Source organism: Ornithodoros turicata, chromosome 7, assembly GCF_037126465.1.
Source record: "Ornithodoros turicata isolate Travis chromosome 7, ASM3712646v1, whole genome shotgun sequence".
In the NCBI taxonomy this organism is placed as follows: domain Eukaryota; kingdom Metazoa; phylum Arthropoda; class Arachnida; order Ixodida; family Argasidae; genus Ornithodoros; species Ornithodoros turicata.
The window spans coordinates 4,497,695-4,521,061 of NC_088207.1; the positions used below are offsets into that span (position 1 = coordinate 4,497,695).

The following is a 23,367-nucleotide window of genomic DNA, read 5'->3' on the forward strand; positions in this document are numbered from 1 at the left end:
GCGGAATCCTGATACGAGAAAGTGTATGCGCTTCATTGCACCACTTGTGCCAAACATGCAGCAACTCCTCCGGGAGCTTTTCATCCCATGACAGCTTTGCGAGCCACAGACGCTGAAGCAGTATCTTAGCGGTGATGACATAAGGAGCGATGTACCCTAAGGGGTCGTATACACGAGATACCGCTTGCAGAACGTAACGCTTGGTATCAGAACGTTTCTCGAGGAACTCGAAAAATGACTTCAACGAGTACAACACCTCGTCGGAATCAGTGTCCCAGGACAGACCGAGGACTTTCTTCATGATTGCGCTCTTCGCAGGCGCGACACGATCAGCTTCAAACCTGGCTTGCAGAGTAGAATCATTGGTAGACCACTTAACTAATTTCATTCCGCCTTCTTGCAAAATGGCTTTAGCTTCACAGTAGAGAGATGCAGCGTGTTCAACAGTGTCCGCCCCGACAACAAGATCGGCGACGTAGAAGTTACTGGCAAGCAACGGGGCCGTTTCAGGGTGAGAGCCTGCGGCCGAATGCAAGTGCTGTCTGAGTGTTGCCGCCAAGACGAATGGGCGTCTCTAATGGAGGTAAAGGCTCTTTCACGTGGGGGGTTGAAGCGTACCAGAAAAATCTTAAACAGTCCCGGTCGTGCTTATCCAATACAATTTGTAGAAAAGCCTTCTCCACGTCTGCTATAAGGGCTACCGGGTAAGTGCGGAAGCGCAAGAGTAGCTCCAGCACATCCGGGTTCAGATTAGGTCCAGAATGGAGAGCTTCACTAAGCGAAACGCAACCAGATGCCTTCGATGAAGCATCGAAGACGATGCGGACTTTGGTGGTTTCCCGGTCTCTTCTAATTACAGCGTGATGCGGCATGTAGTAGACCGGTCCCGAATTGACTTCAGGGTCTGTAACGCGCTCTGCATGACCATTATTCAAATACTCCCGTATAGTCTGATCGTACTCCTGTAGCAGTGACTCGTCCCGCAACAACTTCTTTGTGATGGCCTGGAGGCGCTGCACTGCTAAGGCCTTGTTGTCACCCAGCGAATGCAGTTTCTCTTCATCCCATGGCAGACGTACTACGTACCGACCATCTTCGAACGATGCCGAGGAACGAAATCGCTGGAGCACAGTGTCGTCATCTGGGTTAGACTCTTCGCGGTGGACAATGCCCATATGCTCTAGTTCCCAGAAAGCACGCAGCTGGAAGTCAATATCGCTGACGGTGTCTCCAGATTGTACCCCAATCTGCATTACTCCAATAGAACCGTCTTGCTTGGAGGCGTTCGCAGACAGGCCTTGTAGCGTCCACCCGAAAAGAGTTTCAACAGCTACCAGCTGTTCTGATAACCGAACGGAAGCGCCGGTGACGATCTTCCAGTAAAAATCACTGCCGATTAACAGCGAAACGTCACAGATGGCTTTCGTGGGTTCGTCAGCAATGTCAAGACCCATGGTTTTCAGCTGCCTTGAGAGATCTTCATTAAGGGCTGGTAGCTTGTTCGAACATATTTGCTCGTATTCAAGTGCCTCGATCGTAACTGCAGGGTCCCGGTCAGGAGAAGCGAATTGGCTACACAGTACTACTTGTACGCAACGGTATGTAGTACGGGAGGGAGCGACATTTCCAAGGGTGTGAATATGCAAGTCCTCAGTACGCAACGCAGTGCATCCAATCTTGGCCGAAATATCCTTGCGGATAAAACTGCGCTGGCTGCAGCCATCGAGCAGAACTCGCACCAGGCGTCGTTGGCCATTCTCGCCCTGTACCCATACCTTTGCTGTTTGCAAAAGAATTTCCCGTTCAGGCTGCACTTTGGGAGCATGTGGGGCAGAGGACATGGTCGTGACGATGTCCTGAACCACTGCCGCGCTCGACGACGGAGCAGGAGATGTCGTAACGATGTCTGGAGTAACAGCGACATTGGACGACGAAGCGGAAAGGCCCTCCAGACACAACTGTGTGAGATGCCGCCTATTGCAATTTTGGCAACGAAGTCTGTAGCAGACGCGACAATCCTTCGACAAATGTGACCGCTTGCCACACAGAAAGCACGCGCAATAGGCAATAGGCTCCTCTTGTCCGCTACGCTGAGTGGGGCTGTACAAGCTTCTAGCGAATGCTCCTTAGACTTGCAGAGTACACACACCGCTGCCGTCGCGCTGGCTGCTAAAGAAGCAGCAGAAGGGTAAAGGGGTGTCTTGCGGCGATCAGCAGTATCCTCCTTAGACGAAGCTGTCGGCCTGCGGACCCGTTCTCGAAACTCAATTTCTTTTTCAAGGAAATTCAAAAGTGATGACAGATCATCGGCCGTCGACGCGGCTGCCGAGGCGGTTGCAGAGTCGGTTCTGTTCACACGGTAGTATTCCAACTCAAGTGGTGAAGGTATCTTCCGAAGAATTGTCCGGAAAATGGTAATCGAATATTGGCTTCGTGATACACCCAGACTCTGAAGATTCCGAATTCGAACCGTAACAGCTTCATGGAACTTTCTCAAACTTCTCATATCATCAATAGACTTCACAGGAGGCAAGTCGAACAAAGAATCCAAGTGGTCGCTCACCAAAAGCTCAGTCTTGCCAAACCGTGCCTTGAGGATATCGACGGCCGTAACGTAGTTCTCGTCCCTGAGTGATAGCCCCTCTATCGCTCGAGCAGCGGGTCCGGTGATGAGTGAGATCAAATATTTGAACTTGGTGACGTTAGAAAGTCTGGGGTTCTCATGAATACTGACACGAAACTGATCCCAGAAACCTTGCCACTGAGACAGCTCACCAGAAAAGGAGTCAATCGGCAACTTCGGCAATTTGACGCAGTCTGCAGGAGGGCCCACGCCTTGAGATATAGCAGACGAAAGCTGTGGAGCACCGCCGACCTGAGCGGATGCCAGTCTCGTGACACCGAGATAGTGATAATAGATTCCGAGTACTGATCGCAGGCCTCGCATTCTGCTTCCAAAGATGCTTCGTCGATAAGGGCCTGGATCTCTTGGTTGAGCTGAGTCAAGGTTGATGCTTTTGTTTCGAGAAACGTAAGCTTCGCAGTAAGCTGAGCAGGATCGTGGGGCGATGTAGCTATGAGGGTCTTCAAATCGTTGATGATACGCGTCACAGTCGCTCGGCTGGAAGCTCGCATCTTCTTCAGTCGTTCCAAGTTATCCATGACAACCTATGGCATTCAGTAATCCTTGCACAAAATCGCCTCCCGGGTTTCGGCACCAGATGTGGAATAAAGCCAGGAGAGGTGACAGAAGAGATGTCCGTTTAATGCAACAAACTGAAGTGGAATGAAAACCCTCGCTCAAGCGCGATCACGAGGATGGTGCGTAGTGACGTCATTGTGTCATCTTCCTCAACAACTTGTATTGAACCATTGGACTATGTCCAGAAGTAGATTGCAACTGTTAAAATGAGCAGTGACAGCAGTGTGGAGAGTCAACTTGTCTCAAGCGGTATCCCCACCGCGCTGTAAAAGCCACATCGAGGCGCAATGGGCTTGAATCCATCACTGGAGAACCAGCCTGTGCCCTGCTTCGTAGACGAGGTTGTAAGCCATTAACACATCCATTACCAACTGGGCGGATAAGCATCGGATGCTAGAATTTTCAATTGCTAGCAGCGTAGACATAGATTCAGTGAACACAACCCATTCCCGCGGGATAAGATCAACGACATGCTGCAGAATGAAAGGTATGGCATAGAGTTCCGCAGCTGTGGAGGAGGTTTAATGAGAAAGGCGACCGCCTTCCACTACGCCTTCGGTTGGGATGACGAATGCCGATGCGGACTTGCCATTTCGAGGCTGAGCGCCATCGGTGTATGCTGCGGCAGAGGTAGGAAACTTCGCGTCTACCAGAGCATAAAAACGGGCTCGAAAAACTTGTGGGGGAACCTGACCTCTTCGTTCCAGCTGGTCGGTTGCCACCCGTACCACCCACCGAGGAAGGTGAGTGGCACAGGAAGGAATCAGGGGGTCGGTGTGACGCCTTGTCCGGCGGCGTGTCCTCTGCCCAACTCGATGGAAATCGCTTTCAGCACGGTATCGAATTTTCCCGAGGGAAGTGGTTGACGCGCACGCAAGCGTAGGAAGTGCCGAGCCACTTCACGCTCACGGAGAACGTCCACCGGGAGTTCACCAGGTTCAGCCAGGGCTTGCCGTGTTTCAGACATTCTGAGAACTCCAAAGCAGCGGCAAAGGCTTCTGGCAAATAGGGCGCGAAGAGTATTGAATGACGTTGTGGAAAATCTGTGCAAGACTGGAAGGCTGCAAAGCACGTACAGTAGGCCTCACCAAGACCGCGTGAACGGCTAGAAGGGAGCGCTGATCACGGCCCCACTTAAAGTACTGGCATCATCAAAGACGTTTATTCCTGGGAGCCATACTCTGTATTCACACGAAGCACATTCCCCAGAATAGAGCGGAGAATGAAAAAAAAAAAAAAGGTCATAGCTTTCTGCTGTCACGTGAGCGCGAGCACTCAACGTCGTGTCTTCACGTAGACTGCTAACCGTAGGGTATCCTGCGACACAGCCACAAGATATTCCGTAGCAGACGACAGGGAAAGACGCTGACGGTGTCGTCTGCCAAGTGTCGTCTGCTATGAATGGCGCCGTATGAACTCTGCACGTAACATGGGATGGGACGGGACTTCGACTCTGTGAGCATTGTTTTCGCTTTTCGTTCCACTAGGATCTCCCCTGGGGATGTCGTCCGTGTGAATACACGGTTAACCATAGATTTCTTCCCGCTGTGCGCACTGTGGGTCAGGAAGAATGGGGGGCCCAGAGGGAAAGCCGACGATATTGAAGTCAACCAGCTCGCATGGCGTAGCGGTTAGAACGATCGCCTTCCATGTCGAGACTGGGAGGTGACGCGGGTTTGTTTCCCGGCACCGGCTGTGTTGTCTGAGGTTTTCCCTGGGTTTTCCGAAGACTTTCCAGTCGAATATCTGTACAGTTCCCCCTGAAGCCAGCACAAGATACCCCCACTCCTTGTCCTCTCTCCACGACTGTATGCCGCTCATAGGCACAGTTGCTTCGCCGCAAAAACTCGGATTTTGAAAAAAATAAATAAATAAAGGATGAGGCTCTTGATAATTATTAACGAAAAGTATCTGTTCACGTTTCTTTATTGGTTCGCTGGATTTTCTACCTTTCAACTACAAGTAACGGTACGTTTACACGTGCACTCTTAAAAGAGAAGCTCGTGGCATAACGGATCATTAAACAGAAAGATCACATCCGATGTCCCGAATAGGCGAGACAACTCGACTATTAAAGGGACACTAAAGTGACAAAGTTTCCCTTTGCTGATGTCGCTACCTTGACACCAACAGAAAAGGAGCGGAATTCATCCGCTGCGTCTTTCGGGATTTATGAGCTGAACGAAATGAAACTGCAACACGCGCGTTAAGGCCAATATCCATGTAGCGAATGTAGAGCGAAAAAGCTGCGAACTTCGCTCAGCGTCGGACGCCCTGAGCGAGGCGTCAAAAATGTGAGAGTTCGCCGGCGATCCACCCATGCCAGATACTTTCGCCAAGTGTCTGCGATTCCGGAAGCGTCAACTGCAGATGAACCAATCAATCATCTCGCTGTTTCGCCTATACTACATTGCAAGAACGCCAGGCATTCTCTGCTAAGAAACATGTTTTCCTTTCGTAGTAGTGAATGTGCCCTTCGGTACGTTACGGGCACGCTTTTTTAGGCAGTTGATGGATTTAGTTGAAAAATTTGTGACAATAAATGCAATTTTTCGAGCAACTGATGAACTGAGCAGCTTTCACCTTGTATTCTGACAACAGTGACATCAGGGCTTGACTTTCCGACGCCGTCCGCTAGTTTTCCGTCCCATGGAGCTGGTGACGGCGTACAACTGTGGGCGGAACGCGCGTGGTAGTCTGCCGCGCGAACTTCGTTCGAAAAAATTCGCTCCATGAAGGTTGGCCTTTATCCCTCCCAAAATGCCGGATGAGGCACAGATTGGTTTCAACTTAACGACCTCTCTCGATGATTGGATGGATCGTTTGCGCGGACCAATCGGAGGGCCTTTCCTCATTTTCGAGCTTCTTGCGTATAGGAGAGGGATAAAGCGTCAGTTGTGGCTTCTTTCGCTCATACATCACTAACGACGTATCAGTTTACTCTAGTTCCTTTTGTGCTCGTGTCAAGGTAACAATGTTTTTTTTTTAATTTTGCGAGGAGAAATAATTGCGCTCTGGTGCCTTCTAGTGTAATTTTAACATTACGGTTGTGATGGCGATGGTGCTGGTGAAACGGCTCGCCGTTATCGGCCTCACAGATGCGGTCAACGTCACGACTGACGCCCTGGGCCGACTTCTGAGGAAACTGTGCCGACATATGTGTGAAAGCGTCTGAGGAAACGTTACTGCGTAAGTGTCACATAAAGCCGTACGCTTCCCGTTGTCGACAAATCAACGGATAGAACGATGTCATTTTGATGATGGTTGGGAAAGGACCTGTTATGCAGTCGATATCTGTTTTAGGAGTGTAAGCTTAGTCTGCCAATATTTGTGTGGCGACGCGCTGCACGCGGAGCGGGCTACGAGTACGGGATCATTTCGATGCCCCGGGATCTTGCGCTGTGCGCCGGAAACCTTCGACAAACATTGCCGGAGGCAATGTTCAGTTTACCCATATTGTTATTGATCTCGACTTCGTACGATAAGTATTCAAGATATGAAGGGGAGGTCAGATTCAGGGTAATAAGGATACCGTGATGTTACACGTTAGGTTTGTCTGCGCAGTGTGGCGACATGTTGCACGCGCCGCACGGTATAGAACTGCGGATAATTTGGACCACCTGGGGTTCTTTTGACGTGTGCCGGAGATCTCCGACGCACGGTGCTGGAAGCAATGTTTACCTCCCCCCATTGCTGCCGCTCTCGGCCGGGATCGAACCCGCGATCTTGAGCTCGGCAAACCAGTGAGCTACGGACTGAGCTACCGAGGACGGGTAGCAGGTTGCACGTGATGGAAGGGAGACAAGGAATAGACGTACACGTCTATTCATCTGTACTTGTACGTCTATTCCAATATCGGTCGGGCTTCCTTTCCATCATTCAGAATATAGTGCGTTTGCGCTTTTAGACTTTCTTACTTTCTTTAGTACCTCTATAACGCCGCTTTTTCATCTTTAATTAGTGTTGATACCTGTTGTCAGCATTAAACGCAATTTCTGGTGACGCATTCTCCTGGCATGTGACCAAGCTGAACGTTTCACCCGCCTACCGTTTCTACCTGTGAAAAACCGCTACGTATTCCTAAATTAAGTACAGAGAACAACATTTTGGACGTTCAATCGTATCACGGCATTAAATTAGTCTGCTGAGTGAAATTAGCGCGAATCATTTAGGTTAATCATATCATCCTCACAACAACAACAATAACAACTAAAAAGAAAACGAAAGAAAGGGGTTGTATATGTTCTACCAAAATTACGTGAATTTGACATATATTTGTACGTTATAGGACTTCGATGACTCCGCTTGCCGCCCTCAGTCAAGGTACATTACGTCCACCGGTGGGACCAACATGCCTTTCCAGGCTCATCCATTCTCCCATGTAAGTTGCACGTTTGAGTACACGATAGAATACAACCTTTCAAACGTTACTTCGTAGTAGATACTGTGCTTAACAGTGATGCATTGAAGTATATACAGGGAGTCCCAGCTAAATGCGAACATACTTATTAGAAAATATATACATAACTTTTTTCCGAGATGAAAACAATTGCAATATAGCGTATGCTGCAGGGCACCCCTCAGGAGGGCATGAACAAACTCCTAAGCAATGTCTTAATTAACTTTCAATAATGAACTTTTTAGTTATAAAAGCTACGAAGTTGTCGCAATGACAACAATGATCTATCTCTTCGGTCACCTGATACCGGAGCCGTTTTCAGAACAAAAATCCGCTCGATAGATCGTCCGACAAAAAAAACAAGAAATCGTGAAGGAACACCATTTTTTTCTTTATTTTCTTTGTTGTGCATCTTCGGAGACACGACTGTCCTCCAACCACAATGTGAGAGAGTGAAAGGGCACCCTATCGCCTCTTGCGTCCTGGAAGAAGGTTAAAAGAGAACAGAAAACGCAACCCAAGATAAGGGCAGTTCCGCTAGGGTCACCCGATACATTTTGTTTTTGTTTTGTTTCCGCAAGTGAAAGCTCATCTTCTACGCACGAGGCGGCATTCTGCTCCTTCACCCTCTCACACTGGAGGTGAAGGAAAGACGCATCTCTGAAGATGCGTAATGAACAAAACACTGAAAAAAAAACGTGTTCTTTCACGTTTTTTTTTTTTTTTTGCGGACGATCTCTCGAACGGATTTTTGTTCGGAAAACGGCTCCGGCATCAGGTGACCGAAGGGACCAGATTTTTCTTGCTGGGTTAATTATTAAAAGTGATTAAAGTGATTAAGACTTTGCCTTAGGAGTGTGCTACTGCCATCCTAATGAGTGCCCTTCAGCATATGCTGTATTGTAATTGATTTCACCTCGGAAAAAGTGATATACGTATATATTTAAAAAGAAAATATTTTCTTATTTAGCTGGAACGTCCTCTTGGCGTGCACAGCGGAATTACCCTGTCGCTGTGACCAGGAAGAAATGCATTTAAAGAGAGAAAAAAATTGTGTGTGAGAGAGTACGGAAACTCTCTACAGCAGTGATTCTCAACCGATGGAAAATCTCACGGGGGAATAAAACCAGGTAACGTCCGTCTCCAAACGGCCCTTGCGCGCACAGTCTGCGTATAGTGTTGTCGAGGGTAATGTTCTGGGATTATAATGACGATTAAACAGGAAATACAGGCTTTCGGGACATCAAGGGACTTATCATGCACTAGAATTTTATGTCAAGCTAGGCTAAACTAGCACAGCTCTCTAGCGACTTCCAATGGACTTCAACTGATGCCGCTTGCGTCGATACCGTCGTATGAATGTGTGTATGAGTTAGCAAAAAGGTAAGAGTGAACAAAATGCTTTGTTGGGCTAGTTGGTAATTGGTAATGTAGCTGTGCACCCTTCAGTGCAGTAAAGTTTAGTTGGAGTTAGCGCCCGTGTGTGTCTTATGTTTCCTCCTGTGGTTGTTGTTTTCGCGCTGTGTGTTTCCTGTCTAGAGTAAGAGTGAAAGGCGGATGAGTGGGAGAGAGTGGCTGGTTTGTCCCTTCTGATGAGGCGCCATTGAAAGTCGCTGGGGAGCTGTGTTAGCTTAGCTCCATTGGTAGAGCCCTGGACCGGTAATCCAGAAGATGTGGGTTCGAGTCCTGCAGTTGGCTGACCTTTTCAGTGACTTCCGTCTTTCATCATTTACCTTGGGGGAACATTTGGCCACGTGTGTTGGGTGCAAGGCACTACTTCCTAACGTCAAGATTACGATAAGGTGATGAACTTTCTGGTGACCTAGGTGCGCGGCTCGGCAGTTCTGGGATTTTCGACAGGAGAAGGAAGGGGAGAGGGTTGTTCTGTTATGAAAGGGGGATGTTTCACAAATAAAAGTCTTCGCTTGGCACTACAGTGCTGTGTTTGTCTCGTCCTTTGCCCTTTTCGTTGCCCCATAGCATTTTTTTTTTCTCTCGCTTTTAGTATGGATCACCAACCCGACCGGATTTTAACTTTATTTATTTGTATAAAATAGCTTTATACAGCATTTTAGTGCATCAAGTTCGACGCACTCCGTTGCTCACAGGGCGAATATACCCAGGGTTGCATATCATTCGCAGGACATATCCCTCACCAGGAATGCCTTGACGGTATGTTATGAAGGTTCCTGGGTGCGCACGGTATTGGAAGGCTATCTACCGGTTATGTCGCTCACCACACACAAAGGACAATAACGCGGCTTGTCCCCACATAGCATACAGTGTATAATATGTAGGAAAATGTGGAGACTGTGGGTGCAATACTGCGACGAACAAATTATCAGTTTTAGTTCTCAGTGGTTCCTGGTTGTGCGGTATCGATATTACACTATCACGAAACGTTCCTTAAATCCACTTTGTCCTTCTGTATACTTCCAGGCTTTGGAGAACTATACAGAAGCGGCACAAAAGGTAATTATGGAAAAGTCAGCAGTACAGGCTCTAGGGAAAAGAAAAAAAAGTGCCAGCAAGAGCTAGTATGGGGATCTGCAAACTTGCACCATGTTGGATAGAAATGTAACAAGATGATGATTCTATTCTTGCCGATCAAAAGTACCAACACGTACTGACACCATTTCGCCGCATTTATCTTTCTGCTGTCTGCCGTATTGAAAAGCAGCTGAACCCAATGGCACAGAAATAGAAAAGTAGCAATTGTCATAGCAATACTGTACAGGGTGTTTCAAAAAACGTGTCATTCGGACTTGATAAAAAAAACGGGGCGACGGAAAAATACGGGGTAAACAGCATTTGTGTGGCAACTGAATTTGCCACCTTGAAAAAATATTTTCATTTGATTTTAATTAAAATAAATTGAATTTCTTTAATTGAACTCCAAAATTTCCCAAGTCAACCTAGCGTTTTTTTTGTTTTTTTTTTACAGAATTAGAGAGCCCGTAGCGAACTTAGTCAGATCCACTAAGAAACCCGCTCGATATTGCAAATGGAACTGCAAAAAATAAGTCCCGAATTTGAGGCTTCAGAGTTTCGGGTATTCATCAGCGCACCAAATCAGTCGGAAAAATGCGCGGAGGGCAGGACATGCTCCTGCCCCATGAAAGATTGGAGGTCGAAAAAACGCAGGGCGGGAAAAAAGAGGCGGAATCATTTTTGTTTGCCGCTTATCAACGTATGGTGGAATGTCACCTGCCTTGTTATCTGCGCGTCTTGTGCAGCACTCCGGTCCGGCGATAAACTGTTCTAGCTTCATGGGGGCAGGAGCATGTCCTGCCCTCCGCACATTTTTCCGACTAATTTGGTGCGCTGATGAATACCCGAAACTGTGAAGCCTCAAATTCGGGACTTTTTTTGGGCAGTTCCATTTGCAATATCGAGCGGATTTCTTGGTGGATCTGACTAAGTTCGCTACGGGCTCTCTAATTCTGTAAAAAAAAACAAAAAAAACGCTATGTTGACTTGGGAAATTTTGGAGTTCTATTAAAGAAATTCAATTTTTTTAAATAAAATCAAATGAAAATATTTTTGCAATATGGCAAATTCAGTTGACACACAAGAGCCCTTTACCGTGTATTTTTCCGTCGCCCCGTTTTTTTATAAAGTCCGAATGACACGTTTTTTGAAACACCCTGTATATTTATTTGGTAATATTCTCCTCCCTATGTTTGCCTACCCAATCCACGCGCACGCCTTGCAAATGTCACTGAAAGCCAGTTGCGGTTGCCGTCCGACAATGCTGCATGCGGGAAGGCCTTCATGCCGCTACGGGCTTTGAAGTCCCCTTCCTTTAGAGGAGCATGGAATTGCCATTTAACGCGGCTTGAAACACGGTGCTTCATCTGTGAAGCTGTCCGTTAGGAGTCGCCACGCAAAATATTTTTGCTCTGCGGCTATTGTCACTGCGCAATAAAATTTACAAAACACAGTCGGGGAAAGCACTTCGCGGACGAGAGACACCATCCCCGCGTGACGTAGAAACTGCTCGGTGCCTTTTCCTTTGTTTTGTCTTCTCGGCTCACGCATCGCTTATGCATGCTTGAGCTGTGCCGTTAGACGTCATTGGTCACGTGCCGGAGCCCGTGGTACGCCACGATGTCTTCTCGTTCGCCCGTGCGCTCTGGAGAGCACGTGGAGAGGACTTTTTTTTTTATGTGTGCGGATCAGAGCCCCGCGCGTGCTCTGTAGGTCACCTGCGCTCAACGTTCTTTCGCAAGAGCTCGTTTTATTCGTTGCAGAGGACGTCGCAGCGAAAAACAAACAATATTTGGGGCGTGACTTCCATGCTCCTTTCACGCCTCGTCAGTGATCGCCTGACATAGGTATAAATTCGTCGAAAGCTCTAAGGGAACTGCAGAGTCTAGGCGTGTATGTGCACCGCAACTATCTTTTACACTGCGTCCAAAAACAATCCAATCCGGAGGTAATCCTTAAAGGAACATGGAAGTGATGCCGAAAATACGTTTTGTTTTTCACTGCGCCGTCTTCTCCAACGCATAAAATGTGCTCCCGCTAAAAAATGATGAGCGCAGGTAACCTACAGAGCACGCGTAGGGCTCTGTTCCGCACACCTTTAAAAAAAAAAAAAAACTTCTCCACGTCCAAAGAGCGCACCGGCGAAGAAGAAGACGTCGTGACGCAGCGCGGGCTCCGGTACGACACCAGTGACGTCCAACGGCACAGCTCAAGCATGTATAAGCGGCGCGTGAGTCGAGTAGAGAAAACAAAGCAGACAGGCACTGAACTGTTTCTACGTCACGCGGGGCTCGTCTCCTCCGCGACTGCTTTCTCCGACTGTGTTTCGTAAATTTTATTGCGCAGTTACAGTACGCCGCAGGGCGAAAATGTCTTGCATGGTGACTCCTTGATGAAGAGGGATGAAGCAGGGTGTCGAGCATGTGAAATGTCGCTTCCATGCTCCTTTAAAGGAGGTTACAACACATAATCTCGACTTATTCCGCATAAACGTAAATGTAATCAGGTTTACATCCATGTTGTACATAATGGACGTTATAGACGCGTAGAAAATCGACAGAGCAAATATACCGGAACTCATGCGTCTCTGACGTCACAGCGGGTCTCCGAGAGGGAGGAAGCGCGGTAGAAGTCACGTGCTTACGAATACCTATGGGAATGGCCGGAGTTCTAGATGTCAGAGCTTAACGCGTACGTGTGTTTGAGGGTTCCCATCACGCCAAGTACTATACACACAGGAGAACAAATCTTTTTCCCCTCAGTGTTCCAGTGTGCAATACGATGTGTGCGTGAGATAATGGACCACATCTATGAAAGTATCACAACCCCTGGAACGCGGCAGCCATTCCTAAGAGTCATCACCGTGATATTTGCCTGCACACATTATCCCTTTGGTTCAATGATAATGCTGCTCCTCGAAGAGTGTTTGATATCCATGCCACTACCCCATAATGTGGTTCCTGTCCTGTGCGACACATCTAGGGTTCTCAGAGGCGCATGTATACTGGGATGACAGAGCAAAAACACTGTCACTTCCCGCATGATCCTAGACGTGGACGCTCCGCCCTTCAGTTATATCAATGAACATAGCACGCTTGTCTTATTCCTTCCAAGGTCATCGACTACATGGCAAGCGGCGTGAATGCCTTCATAGAGGTAAGATAATTTCCACGTTTATGTTTCCCCAAGAGATGAGATCCCCCAGGTAGAACAATGTACTGAAAGTCGAGTGCAATAAGGGTGGACGGTATTTGTCTTATCAATGTTTTTAGTTTCACGAGCCTGTTCAAGGCCTTATATCCACCTACCCGTCCACCCACATTGCACTCGACCTTCAGTACACTGTGCCGCTTTGGGGCCGTCTGTGCAGTCTCAGGTTTTCTTTGGCACTTCCAGACAAACGACGGCACGGTTGTCCTTGCGCTTTTTCTATGAATAAAATGCGCTCGCAATTCTTTCCTTCTTGCCTATCATGCTGAATAATGATTTACGAGAGTCGTTCAGTAAATAACCTTAGAGGTTTAATTAAAATCCTGAACTCTCTCCCATACGAAATGTTCTTCCTGCGGGCTGTAGTAAGCCCCTCCGTGTGTGTGTGTGTGGTGCAGGGGGAGTATTGAGACACCCTCGTGAAAATGTAGTTACGTTTTAATGATGATACAGATGTGCAGAAAGAGAAGTCGCTAGCGCTGAAACGGGCAGATCTGTTCTGGATGCGCTCAATGGACCCGGACACATACGTTTGTGAAGGGTCCCACACAGAACAGGCGTACTCCAGTTCTGGTCGTACGCAACAAGTGTGTCCCAGATGCTTTAGGTGAGGAGGGGCTCTTTTAAATCAACGCCTACTGTATTAGTAGAAATGTGTTCAACGTGACTGTTCCATGTACTGTTGGATGAAATGGAAACGCCAAGATATTTATAACAGTAAGGGAAGGGGATGATCGTGTCATTAATCGTGTGCGTAAAATCATCCGTGGCACGAGGAGTATACGGTGACCACATAAGGGAATGTTACATTTATGTGGAGGTTCAATGGCACACTCTAACGAAAAAAAAAAGGGGCGTGAAAAGGCGGGAACTTCTAGAGTTATCACCTAGGTGAACGTAGCGCCTGATAAAGGGCTTTAAAAGGGTGGTAAAAGCAATTATCGTATCTCTAAATTGCTACAAAAAGGCGTACGCCCTCCTCGCTCACCAAATCAGAGCGGTAACCCTATCATTCATAGATAGCAGGTAGAATATTTTCAACGTTTTAGGCACAACATATGCGACAGCCTATTTCCTCTTAAAAGGTGGAACTGCTCTACCCTTTTTGCTAAGAGTGCATATGCATTGTTACGCACCTCTCGTGTACACATTCACAAGGTCGTCTTGTAACATACGCTGATCAAAGGAAGAAACAATTTTTCGGTAGATAACTGAATCATCTGCGAAGAGCCTGACAGTAGACGAAATATTAGTTGGTGGGCCATTACTTCATATCAAGAATAACACGGAGCTTAGTACACTCTAAGCAAAACAGGAGCAACTTTACTCCTTTTGGGGACTAAATGCATTGACACCAAAATAGTCCCTTTCAGGACTGTCACAGAGTGGAGGCTGCGTTTCACAATCTGTTCTAAGAGTCCCAGGTACATAGCTCGTGTCCATGCATGACAATACTCTAAATCAAAAGGTCAACCACGATATATCGAGTCATATAAAATCTTGCGACATACATTTTGCGAAGAAAGAAGCGCTGTTTCTTACTCTGACTGGGCGGAAAATTAATAAGTTGGCTGAGTTATGCAGCCATATGCCATCAAATTAATTGACCAAGAGCACATATTCACGTAGTCTGTTTCATTCGGAAGACCATTTGCCAAGTTCAGTGACAATTTGCGCTCCTGGGAAGTAAATGCCAGGTTTAAGGGACTAAAATTGGGACTAATTGCAGTCTAGGGGACTAGAAGCTGCAATTACTCCGCATTTTACTCCTTTTTGTCTTAGGGTGTACGGAGCCTTGGGTAATGCCTGATTCAATAGAAATATTGTCGTTAGCCTGGTTAACATTGTGAATTTACTTTCAGAACGCTAACCAGTCCCGTGGACCCATGAAGGATCTGCAACTGTTTTTGGAGGTAAATCATACTGCAGAATTTGTGACACCCAAATAACAGAATGGGTGCTCGGCGTTGATCACGTTCGCACTAGCATCTCACCAAAAGTAATCACATTTTATCAGATCAGTATGATGAAATTAAACGTACGATATGTAGTTGTAATACAGGGTGCTCCACGAGAGAATGCAACTGAATTCCTAAAAGTGTGTTTTACTTCAGAAAATTATGGAACCACTTAAAATACATTCACACGGACCTTTGCCACACATTGAGGTCGTTTGCGTTCGTGGTACATATTAATTAAGCTGAGTTGCATAATTAATCTCGAGAAACTGCCAAGGAAAGGCAGCATTTTTCTTCCTGAATTCGGAAGCGTATAGCCGTAACACGCTATCCCAATCAAAAACAAGTGTTTTTCTCAAGATTTCTACAAAAATTTCACAATCAGTCGCTGGTCGAAGCATGCCCAGTGAAATTTGCGTTTTCGAAACTCCTGGCTCATCCTTTATCGAGGGGAAGTGGAAAGGAGCGACACAGTTTTACTCCGCTCGAGGACTTTGTCGCGCAGTCCGTCGTTGTCAGTGAATGGCGGATGACGACAGCCATGTTGGTAAAGGCGAAAGATGTTATTGTTGCGTAGCCTGCTTCCTTCTTGCACAGGGGGTTGGGGTGGGGGTGGGGGGAGGCTATTTGACGCCAATAGTGTCGCACATGTAAATATGAACGATAAGAAAGTGCGTCGAAACTTCTCCAGACGATAGAGCATTTACAATGGGCACGGTCATTTTCAGACTGCTGTGCAGAAAGCGTGCCGATGAGCAACCTGGTATATTTAAGAAGACAAGAAAAATGTTCATACCTTATGCGATATGCTTCCCGCTGGCGCAATGAATATCTACGCCTTTCTATATAGGGCAGAACACAATTAAAAACCATACTGTTCTCAGCAGACCGGCTGTCCTGTATTGGATCGTCACATATACCATACCAGGAGATGCTGAAATGTTCTCGGTCCGACAAGGAAATGTCATAATTCTATATTACAGTTCGGCATAATGACCTGTTTAGTGTACGTCGTTCTTGAAGCTTCTTTAAGCTTCGAAAAAAAGACCTTGCTCTCGGTCGGGTAAGATCCGGGGAGTACACCGGACGTGCAGTGCGTTAAAACAGCATGGCTTTCAGGACCTAAACGGACCATTTGCATGTACATGTCGCCCCTGGCGCCAGGATTCAAATAAACTTCGCATTTCAACTCAACATGAGCGCGGGGCGCTTTTCAGGCTGGCACGTTGCGTGCGAAAGTAGCCAGAGAAGATTGAAAAAAGAATGCGGAAAGAGCGAAAGCGTATTGTACTGATTACGAGTACAAAGTGTCGTCAAGTGTCGGCCTCAAACGTCCGCGCAACCTTGACACCAATTACCTACCCCAAAATGACATGTCAGCTGTCTGCAGGTGGATATCCCAATGTTTGTGGTGCAAACAAGCTAGGGGACGAACAGACGGACATATAACACGGAACAAGACAATCGTTAGGTTTGACATCGTCGTCAGGTATCGACATACACAAGTCGTTAGGCACGAACGTCTTGCGTCTGATTGGAAATGCGCTATCTAGTGCAAGTATCTCTGGTTGGCGGTGCTACACTGTTAAAACAGAACTTCACCACATAGCATGCTCCTAGCCAACCATCATTCCGAATCATATCATTCTGTGTCCTGATTTGTTCAAAATAGGTAGGAGGCGTCTATCTGGGACAATGTGACATAATGTTCTCAGATAGGAGGCTCCACCCATTTTCAACAGATCAATGCACAGAATTATATCATTCGGAATGATGGTTTGCTATGAGCGTGCTATGTGCTGAAGTGCTGTTTTAACAGTGCAGAACTTACACGCTCACTTGCCCGACCCCTGTGGTTCCTTGCTGAGCACAATGTAGTTCCTTGTATAGCAGTGTTTCAGATGTCAGCAATAAAAAAATAAGTGCGACATAGTCCTGAAACTGGTTTTGTCACTTCGTTACATGGCGGTTGTATACTGACAGTCGAAGGACATGATCGCCATTCTCTCTTAACATATCTCACCGTGCCAGTAAAAACAATGCATGTGAACTGACGCTCCGTACAGCAACTAGGCGGCGATTCCTACGACTGTTGGTTCTATACTGGAACTCGCTTGGCGTGGAATACTCGTTGCCCTTCTAGATGGGTAGAAATCCAGCGAACCGGTAGAGATGTAGGAAGGGAGTTGCCTCAGGACAGAAGCCGCCGACATGTTTCTGTTCTTCTGTTCTTCTCCTGGGCACCGTCCTCATCATTGGCATTGTACTTCAAGGGTTTGGTGTGACGTGTTTAAAGGTTCATGCGAATTGTGGGTCAACAGCCCGGAGGGAAGAAAGGGTCCGTACGGCGCTCTACGGCCGAAGTCAATGGTCGCTTTGTTAGAGTGTGGAGGGGATTATGTGAACGAAGTGATCTAGGCTCCAGACCTGTTACAGAAAAATGGGAGGTTCGCGAACACGTGGATGAAACGGGGCAACAGGCAAGAATTGGCAAACATAGCGAAAGATAAGGAGGTTAGTGGTTACGTGGGGAAAATTCCAGAACGAGCAAAGTTTTTTTTTCTTTTTAGGATTTGTAATACAAAGTTGTGGCATGCAATAAAGAAAGCAGAAAGCAGTGGCCATCATCATCTGTTATGTTCTGCATGGCCACTGCTTTCTGCTTCCTTTATTGCCTGCCGCAACTTTGCAGGTACAAATAGTAAAAAGAAAAAAAAAACTTTGCTTATTCTGGAATTTTTCCCACGTAACCACTAACCTCGTTATCTTTCGCTATGTTTGCCAATTCTTGCCTGTTGTCCCGTTTCGTCCACGTGTTCGCGAACCTCCCATTTTTCTGTAACAGGTCTGGAGCCTAGATCACTTCCATCCCCTCCACACTCTAACAAAGCGGCCATTCACTTCGGCCGTAGAGCGCCGTACGGACCCTTTCTTCCAACCGGGCTGTTGACCCACAATTTGCATGAACCTTTAAACACGTCACACCAAAACCTTTGGCACCATGCCAATGATGAGTACGGTGCCCAGAAGAAGAACGCTTACCGCGCCTACCCGCTCCGATCAGTTTATTTCTTCTAACCGGACCAATTAGCAATGCCTTTCTCCGCTGGGTTCTGTATGGAATAGGGTCCACAAAATACGGTGCCGGATGCAGGAACACTCTTATAAGAGAACTTCACCACATAGCGCGGTGAAGGGGAACCATTGCGCAAAAATATACAGCTATCACTCCTGATTTGTGGAAAGCACGGGGAATGCGCAGTTTTCCTCAGACGTTCACTGAGAAGTTGGCCCAACACGCACGCACCCTTGCGTGACGTTGCTCGAGTGAGCGTGGCCGGCTACGACAACTAGTTCCGTCACAACCACCACCACCACCACCCTTTGACAATTAGGATAACCGCATAAGTGTCACAAAAACTCGTACGCCTTCCAATCAGGGGGCACCGTCACTGGGGATGGTGGTTGGCGAAGAGCGCGCTATGCGGTGAACTTCTGATTTAAAAATGCAAGATCTTGGTTGAAGCGCCATTGCTTTTCTGGTGCATTCCCTGGTACATATGTCTGCCCGATTTTGTTGCTCCGTAGCGGACTCAGGTGCTCGCTTGCGATTGACCAGTGGAATTTGCGATCATGCTGGCCTTCAAGTTTCTTTTTTTTTGTTCTTCATTGTGCATTAATAATATAAGTAGATGGCTTAGATGCAGCTTCCGTTCCCGCAACACACAGGTGACCCTGCAGGATGTCATCAACGAACCCAAGGTATGTGAAATATATCCTATTGGTGTAACGTTGTTGGTGTTATCATTCGATGCTTGAGGGAAAGAGTGCCGCTTCCCGCCTAGGACTTAGATTAAGAAAAAAAGTTCGAAAGGAATACATTTAATAAATGGATGACTTTTTTTTTATGAAGTCGAGCACGTAAAAGTAAGAAACTATTCTTCCAAAGCAGGGCGCCAACGATTTCGAGACGAAACGGTGGATAAACCTGTAATTCCATAATCCTGTAGCACAATGTTTCCACGAAAGCTTATTCCCTTCGTTGTCGTGGCGCATATATCGAGATTGCTAATCAGAGAGAGTGTTGTCAAGTGTCGGTAAAATTTAACACTGTTGTGCCGCACTGGTGTATGTGTGAAATGAGGCTCTACACAACAAACTATTTCATTCTGAAAATACGTACCTTGAAAGTGGTATACAGTGTTGGCACCATCATACATACAAAACATTCAGCGCACACTGTCAAGAAGCGTTTTACACACGCACACAAGCTTCAATGTCACAAGACATCGGACAATGGACAGCCATTATGACTCGGTGCAGTCCGCGCGTGTTCTTCTGGTGACCTACGATTAATCACGGGAGATTTAATATCCAATAGACATTTTTTCACAGCTGCGCATGCACAGCGGTGCCGATGACCTTGGGTTTGCGCTGGACCAGGTTATCTCCGTGTTCAATAGATGCGCTGAATGGTAACGACTGGATGGGGACCAGTGACACACAGCGCGAACATGTCGGCCTTGCTCCAGACCGGTTTTGGTCCTTTATGCTATACTCACGTGTGATTGTTTTGGCGCACGCCGAGAGTGGTTCGCTGGAGCGCCGATGGGATACGACACAAATGTGAAAAAAGTCAATTGGATGTCAATTCGTCAAATGGCATAAAGAAAGCGAAGTTTCTGAGGCACTGGACCGAAAGGTGTCTGAAATGGAGTGTTCACACACAAATTAGCAATGTTCGAACCGTACAGCTGAGTAAAATCATCACAGCAACAAAACGTTGGTTTAACCAGCTTTGCGCTTCACACAACGATGCCTGCAAAGTCGAGACTGAAATTTGCGGTGGCAACACGAACTATTACCCTAGACAGACGGCAAACTTAAGGCCATAAACGGAGCAGCCGTAACTTCACCGGTATTTCCCAGCCATCGTCTCGAATGAGATGCCGTTACTCTGACAGAGCGCGATCTGGAGCTGCTGCTCGATAGGATATACAGCACAACAGTCCTGGCTTGAATATAACTGAAACCTGATCAGCACCTCGGGAAAGCTCAGAGACGGCCAACAAACACACAACCAGCTTACTCCTTACGACGCAAAATCGCATCCTCGTTTGCTCTTTCATGGTCGACCACTAGGCGAGCATTGATCTGATGCACGCCTGTTGCAACATACATTCCAACAACCTTCGGGTGATATCGATTGCGATGACCGCTCCGCAGCGATGCAAGGCACCGAGTTTCCTGTCGCATGCGCAAGAAACGGACGGAACTTTCAATGATATAGGATATTGAAGTATTAATCCAACAATAAACCACCTTTTCAAAGCACAGTCCAAACTGTAGTTTGGGATATACAGGGTGTGTCACGTAATTTTCCAGAATTTTCATAAATTCGCGATTTACTTTCTTTTCGAAGAGTCGTTGAATATATCTATACTCATGTTAGAGTCTGCTCAAAGGTATCAGTGTGATTATCAAGGGTGTATCAGTAATTAATGTACCCTTAATTAACTTTCATAATTAACCTTCATAGTTAGTGGTGAGAATAGATTGACCGCGAAATTGCAGTGTTGTAGAGCCCAACCCCGAGGAGCCGATTCCGCTATGGAACAGAAATTCCAGCTCTTTTCTATGTCTCTAGTAGAAATATAGAAACTGCACAATTTTCGAGCGGTGCGCGAGTTTTGCGACCGCTTTTTTCCTATCCCCTTCTCGCTGTCACCCTCACTCAACAGACCGGTTGTGTACCTCATCCTACGGGTCCCATTGCTTCCGAAAGGTACACAAAAGGTACGCAACGGGTGTCAGATTTACAGTGTAGCTAACCCTTCCCGAACAGCGTCCACCGTTTCTTACACTACATCAATCCTATGCTCATTGATGCGGCGAAGTGACATTGCCACCTGACACAGAATTAGCTACCCGCTTGCAGATACCGGAGTTGAGATAGAAATAGCTAGCGGTGGGGTATTTCTACATGGCAGAGATTCTCGACCCACTACTGCAGGGAACATTATCCTTTTATTTCTCACCTAGGTTAACGCATGCGAGGGCACGTCCCTCTTCAAGCATGTTGTGGTAAGTCCTTCCGTCCTCTTTTCAAGAAGACGCCCTGCCCGTGCAAGGGTGCAAGAAAATACAAACAAATGATTACTTCCAGTAACGTTACAACACCACCTTTTCAGCCAATAAGCTTGTTGCAGTTATTTGAATGAAAGAGGGAATTTTGATCTCTCTCGCGCTGAGTGTCTACGCTTTCTAACACCTTGTCGGAAACCATCCTCAATCTGGGGAGTGTATCCTGTACCTCGTGTATGCTGTCTCGCTCCTCGCGCTTCCTCCACACAAGGAATACTCCCTCTTGTTCACCCAGTCACGCAAAGAACTGTCGTACACAGCAGCGAACGCTGACAATCAGTCAACTCATTACTTTTGCCTTCAGAAAAATCTAAATGTAACCATCAAAGAACTTAATCTGCTTTGCAACCAATACCATCAACCCAGAGCAAAAAAACACATGCAGTGGCGCCATCTCGCGTCGCGTCCGTTAATGATTCAATACAAACCCACGACCATGGTGGAAATGAAGAAAATGAGAGGCCCCAACGGCTCTTCGACACAAGAGAGAAGCGTGGGGCAAGTGACCTCAGCATAGGAGATGAGCTGTAGCTTCACTTCATTGGAGCCGCGAGAGGGTCAGGTTACTTGAATAGCCCAATGAGGTCGCTTTGCACACGCCACTTTGGGGGCCACTTCGGCACGCTACCACCACACCTCTACAAGTACTCCGAAACTATACAGGTTGTCCCACCGAAAAAGGGCCAGGGGCTAAACAAAAAACGTGAGTGCTCTACACAAATGGAACCAACTTGATGTGCTTGGCAGTGGTGTGGTCTATCCGAAAATATATTTTTTATCGCCCCTCGTCAATTAATTAGAGGTAATTAATTTTCTAACTTTTCAGTTGTCGGTTTTAGCTCCCAGATGTCAATGAGGAAGTTGTAGTACATGTCGAAAAAGACGCAACTAAAGTTGTGCGAGGTTGCTATGGCTTGTGGTTTCGTTTTTTCGCGAGTTAAAAAATTGGTTTCAGAAGCCGGTGCGCACCACAGAGCGCTCCCCATAATTCGGCACCCGCGGGCGATAATTCCGGTGCACTCTGACAGATGTGCCGTGAAACAGGTGAAATATCTTCCTCTTGTGTGACGTGGTCCAAGGATGGTCTCCAGGCGCTAATCTCAAGGTGAATGTACGCCGGAGGGCGCTGGAACCGTCACGCGCGGGAGCCGATTTGTGGGCAGCGATCTGCCCAGCATCTGAAACCACCTTTTAAACCCGGAAAAAAAAAACGGAACCACAAGCCCTAGCGACCTCGAACCACTTCAGTTGTGTCTTTTTCGACATGTGCTACACCTTCCCCATTGATATGTAAGACCTAAAACCGATAATTAAAAAGTTAGAAAATTAATTACTGCTAATTAATTGACAAGGGGCGATTAAAAACATATGACCCCATAAGACCACACAACTGCCAAGCACGTACAGCTGGTTCCATTTCTGTAGAGCAGTCCGTTTTTGCTTTAGCCCCTGGCTCATTTTCGGTGGGGCACCCTGTACATGCGTTGTGGGCTCCTATAGAGATGTATGTAACTGAAACCAGAAAGCGAGCGTTGCTGTCAGTGGAGTGGCCGCCAATCTCGGCTTCACTTCTCCGAGCACTAGGGCTCCTCCTCTCTTTCCTTCCTCCATGCCCACGACGGAGCAGGTCGTGGGTTTCAGATCTAAAATACCGATTCGGCGGTATGATTCCAAGCGCAATATGACTTAACGTCTGCAATGTAGTGCTTGCCCGCTTTTCTGTGGGTTCATTGCTTCATGCTACCTTTACCTTTTAACTATTACCCTCTACAGATCGAACCCCAGAAATACCCGGCGGAAGATGACTCCGAAGCGGTAATTATTGCTCAGATTTACAATGGCTTACATCTAGATGCTGGTTCATGTTTTCAAGGTCGCAGAATCTAGCTCGCCCCATACATGTGTGTATTGCGCGCTAACATGTTCGAGGGCGCTGCGTGTCTCTGGATACAACTCGATCCGAA

The 23,367-nt window shown here is 47.1% G+C and overlaps 1 protein-coding gene across 1 annotated transcript in view; it reads left to right on the forward strand.

Moving 5' to 3' along the window:
- LOC135400172 (uncharacterized) overlaps nt 1–23,367 on the forward strand; it is a 69,936-nt gene that overhangs the window by 13,410 nt on the left and 33,159 nt on the right. Inside the window, exons 3-9 of the mRNA XM_064631911.1 lie at nt 7,491–7,583; nt 10,041–10,073; nt 13,206–13,247; nt 15,164–15,214; nt 18,989–19,021; nt 21,302–21,343; nt 23,177–23,218. Of these exons, the coding sequence (XP_064487981.1) occupies nt 7,491–7,583; nt 10,041–10,073; nt 13,206–13,247; nt 15,164–15,214; nt 18,989–19,021; nt 21,302–21,343; nt 23,177–23,218 (336 nt within the window). The remainder of the gene's footprint in view (nt 1–7,490; nt 7,584–10,040; nt 10,074–13,205; nt 13,248–15,163; nt 15,215–18,988; nt 19,022–21,301; nt 21,344–23,176; nt 23,219–23,367) is intronic.